The 5,058-nt window shown below is 27.2% G+C and overlaps 1 protein-coding gene across 1 annotated transcript; it reads right to left on the bottom strand.

Moving 5' to 3' along the window:
- Positions 1-437: 437 nt before the first annotated feature.
- On the bottom strand, positions 438-3,491 carry LOC125811571 (uncharacterized). The gene is made up of 2 exons (XM_049491083.1): positions 2,924-3,491; positions 438-761 (listed from the first exon to the last, which is right to left on the bottom strand). Exons 1-2 carry the CDS (start codon positions 3,455-3,457, stop codon positions 603-605), a joined length of 693 nt encoding a protein of 230 aa, XP_049347040.1. The 5' UTR covers positions 3,458-3,491; the 3' UTR covers positions 438-602.
- Positions 3,492-5,058: the final 1,567 nt, after the last annotated feature.

A 5,058-nucleotide genomic window follows, 5' to 3' on the forward strand; every position in this document is an offset into this window, starting at 1 on the left:
TAAATACAAAATGTATTTTCTATAAAAATAAAATAAAAGAGACTCTTTTTAAAGTAGAAAATGGGAAAATTAAAATCATTTTCCATGAAAACGAAATTCTAAGAGGTTGTTGGTCGGAAATATTTATTTGTACTCAATATTTACATTAAATCAGATAATCACAGGAGTCATAGTTTTGATTATTATACAAATTATATTACACAATTATTATTTAGAGAAAGTATTGTGTCATTGTTATGTCTAAGCCTTTTTTTGGTTTGTTTCTACAAAAATTAATCACTCCTTCGCAAAATGAAATTTTACAAAAGCTATTGAGTTACGAGATTGGAAAGACACTAATGAATTGATCGTAAAGAATGAATTTACGAGAAACTTCTCTTAAATCGTTATAATCATATAGCCTGAAAAAAGAAGAGAGATCAAGAAGAAGTATACTATAGGATGATTGCACATTTTTTTCTTAAAAAAATTAAGGCATATACACACTTCATTTCAATGAATTTCCATTTACAAATCTAAAAATAAATAAAGATAATTCTAAATTTAAAAAAGTGATAAAAATCAAAAAAGTAAAAGTATTACTACCAAAGTAAATTATTTATTTAGGACTCAATGGTCTTTTGGACTTTTGTCTTGAAGATTAAAATATAAAGTTTTTCCATTGAAAAATAGAGGAATCCACCTGTGGAGTGGGTAACATATGACCCAAAACTTGAGCCCACTATGCAATGCCAGGCCGGCCCATATATTTTATCAAATTCCTGTTGAAATTTGTCAAACAAAAATCTCATTAGAATACGATTTAACTTATATATATTGATATATAACATGATATATTACATTAGAATTATCACTTTTTCGTAAGTTTCATACTCTAACTATTAGTTGTTCTCTTCTTTTACTTGAACTATCACCATCTATCTTCTTAATGTATCGTGAGTAGATGATGATAGTTCAGGTAGAAAGAATGAACAACTAATTGTTGGCCTAATTAGCTTTGAGATAGGAAGAAGGAACAACTGATAGTTACCGTATGAAACTTGTGAAAAAAGTGATAGTTCAAATATATTTTTATCTATTAACTTTATCGGTGTACTTTGTTTTGTTGCAATAAATTACCTGTCTTATTTTCCAAGTTATTAATATGAATAGTTACTTGTATTTATTTTTGAGCGATATGATAGTGTTATAAAAATTCTTATATAAAAATTAGTTGGTAATAGCACTTTTCGTCCCTCAGTCATTGATAAATTCTTATTATAGTCGTTATGATATTTGACTAAGTAAATTTAATCTTAATTAACTAAAATATAGGCTTTTAATTCCTTTGCTTTTGAATATTTATAAATTTACCATAATATTTACGGCTCCATCACTTAAGAACAACAATAATATATATTCAGTACAATCCCAAAAATAAGGTTTAGAAAGAGTAGTATGTACACAGATCTTACTCCTACCTTGCACTCCATTACTTAATATTCCATATATTAATATATGTTAAGCATGTATTGTTACTCCGTAATTGACAGCTAGTTAATGATCAATATACAATTAATAATTACAAGTAGCAACTATTATGCTTTTGTTATTCACATGGGATGACTAAGTAGTGAATAATAATTGACAATTAGCCACATGATTAGAGATACATTTTGCTATTATTAACATGTAATTTTACAATTATTATTTTTTATAATATGGTTTAGCTAGCCCTCAATCAGTTGTCTCAGATCTGATTGACAGGTTTGCAAAAGATGTGTTAATTTGTCTAACAGTTACATGTGCCATAAAGATGAGTAAAGGTTATTTTATTAAAATTATCTTTTATCTTTTCCCCTCAAAATGGGCAATAACTATAGGAAAATATTTTAGGAGATTGTATAGATAATTTCTTATAGTAAAACAAAACTATTTTTTATACCATAGATATTTGGATAAAATAATAATAAATGCAAAAAGGATATATAAAGTAAAATGAATAAATGGAGACAGACAGAATGAGAAACTTCTTTCAGCTATATCACATGTGGTTGAGGTTTTTTCTAGGTACATTTGACTTCATATAATTTCATATTTAGGGTATTGGAAATATATACTGATAATATTAAAAAAATTATATTATATATATATATTTTTAATCGATTATAACATATAATTTACTACATGGTATAGGTTACCAAATTAGAATTACGATAAATAATTATATTGTTTTTGTAAGTTGTATTAATTACCTAAGGGCAAAAAAAAATTATAACCTATTCGCGTATACAAGTTAAACTTTCTTAAATTGCATAAAATTTTATAATAAGAATTCGTGTAAAAACTCACAAGGAAAATCCACTTCAGAATTGGGAGAAAATAATGAGGTGATATGTATAGCGGTGGAGTTACTATTGTTCATGGGTCTCGATTAATACTTTATTATCGAAAAATTATATCATGCAAATAGGTAAAATAAAATAAAAAAAAACTTTTTGAGGTATATATGTATATATATTGTATATTGAATTCTCTTCATTTTTTTATGTATTTATTTTAATTTCTTGACTTTTTTTTTTTGAAAACTCTGACTTCGAATGACTATCATACACAAAATTCAAAGGTAAAAAAGATGGGACAAGCACATACTCATTCCATCTCAAACTATTTGTCGTAGGTTCTACAAATAGTTATCTTAAATTATCTGTCATTTTACAGATTCAAGACAAAATTAATTATATTTTTCCATTTTATCGATCCTTATTAGAGGTAATAGTTCTTGAACACTACAAAAACCTCAATAGAGTAGATATTTAATGAAGAGATCAAACTATATCTTAATACATAAATAATGATAGAATAGTCAAAGTTTTTTTCTTAAAGAGTATGTAAAAGATAAATACGTACGACAGATAATTTGAGACGGAGAGCATGAGAGTACCTTTTTCATGTTATAGGCCATATGTTTGGAACTAAATTTCTCCAAGCTATCATAAGTAGTTCTTGCACATTTAAAAGCATGAACTTGCATAAATCCTGGCATGTCTGTGACCAATACTTTAGCTTGAAGAATTACAGCCATTGATGCCACATTTAATTCAACATGTGTCAATGATTTTCTTGTTCCAATAACACAAGAAGCTGATTTTCTTGATTCAATAATTGGATTTCTTGATAATTCATGAATTTCCTTATTAACAATAACTTGTCCTTCAATTGATGAAACCGATTTTCTTGTTGTTTCTCCTTTTGTTGTTGTGATGACAACATTGTTATTTGTTTTTAACTCACCTTGATGATGATTTTCGCGATACGTTTTCGATCTTCTAAGGGGCCATCCTTTTGATATCCCTTTCTTTAACATGGTTGATAAGTCTGGTTCTGGCTTCGGCTTTGGCTTTGGATTTCCGGTGTCTAAGTTGTATACATACATGGATCCTTTGTTTTGCTTCTCTCCCACTATTCTTGTTGCCATTTTTTTTTAAGTGTGTTGAGTTTTGTTGGATGGTATTTTGGTGGGATGAGAAAACTCATGTATATAAATCTTGAATGAGGGGGTTTGGGGGTAGGTGTGTGTGTGGGGGGGGGGGGTATTTGTTGGTTAGGGTCAAAGGGAAATACATGATTTGAAGACCATTTTGCTTAGGTCGGTTTGGTGCACAAAGTATTACACATTAATAAGCTTTAGGAAAGGATTGTATTTCGAAGCATGTAATGTAGAGTTATAGACAGTCTATCCTAATACAAGTACTAGCGGTTGCTTCTATAATTTGAACTTGTAACCTATAAGTCATGCGAAGACAAATTTACCGTTGCTCTAAAGCTCTCCTTCAAGGATCCGTCTCGTTAAGCTGATTAAAACATAGTACAATAAACATCAAATATCGAAAGATAAAATTATTATGTTAAAATGACTTAAATGTCCTTATTATTACTCCCTCGGTATCATATTAGATATGCCTCTTACTAAAAATATTTATTTCATATTATTTGATCATTTACTCAATCGTGATAGAACTAATTAATTTTTTCACATCTCACCCCTACAATTAATATGGGCTTTGGAAATTTAAACAAATTTTAAAGATCTAAAAAAATAAATCAAGAAGCTAATTAATACTATGAACAAAGGACAAAATAGTAAAGTTAATCAATCTATTAATGATTTCTTAATTATCGTGTAAAATAAAAAATGCTTACAAAATAATATAATTTCTTAATTATCGTGTAAAATAAAAAGTGTTCATCTCATATGAAACAAAGAAAGTAATATTTAATAAAGATATATAAATAAATAAATAAGGCGAATTGCCAAAATGGAATGATTGAGGGAATTAATAATTCCGTCTTGGAAAGGGTGTTTCAAGGATTACAAAAGAAAATTTTTTAAAAATAGAGATACAAGAATAAAAAATAATATGTCAAATTAAAAATGCTTATAAAGTTAAAAGCTTTTTAAATTTGGATGATAAATTTATGGAATTATGATTGATTCTAACTTATAAAAAATTAAGTTTATCAAACACGTAAATAAATTGGAAAATGCTTATAAGCTTATCTATTCTTTCTAGAATCAATAAATTCAAAAAAATTATAATTTTATTAAATATTTAAATAAAACCATTTTCGATACATTTACATAATTACAACAAAACAATCAAATTATTTATGAAATTCGTTCTAAATACGCCTCTAATTAGAATCTGGAATGCTAGCTCATAAAAAGAATAAATATTAAGGTCAAATATGGTTTGATTAGATAGTAGGTAAAGGGTTAATCAAAAGTAGCAAACCATGTGTTATTGCCTATAATTTTGGATAATAAAATTGTGGTATTGTTTAAACAAGATTTGATGTATTTTTGACTCTATTATAAAATTAGTCTTTAGGGGGCATATTTGTTTGTTTTTTCTCCTAACCACATACAGACCCCTACCTTCCCACCGCCACTCTTAAGTACTACTCATGGCCCATATTATTTTTTCGGTTCGATCTGATATACACATTATAATTAATTAAATTTAAATTTATGTATTATAAAATTTATTTATAAGGATGACGCTTTTAACGTAATTT

The sequence above is a fragment of the Solanum verrucosum genome, unplaced genomic scaffold, assembly GCF_900185275.1.
Source record: "Solanum verrucosum unplaced genomic scaffold, falcon-dt-bn FXZP01000238.1, whole genome shotgun sequence".
NCBI lineage: Eukaryota > Viridiplantae > Streptophyta > Magnoliopsida > Solanales > Solanaceae > Solanum > Solanum verrucosum.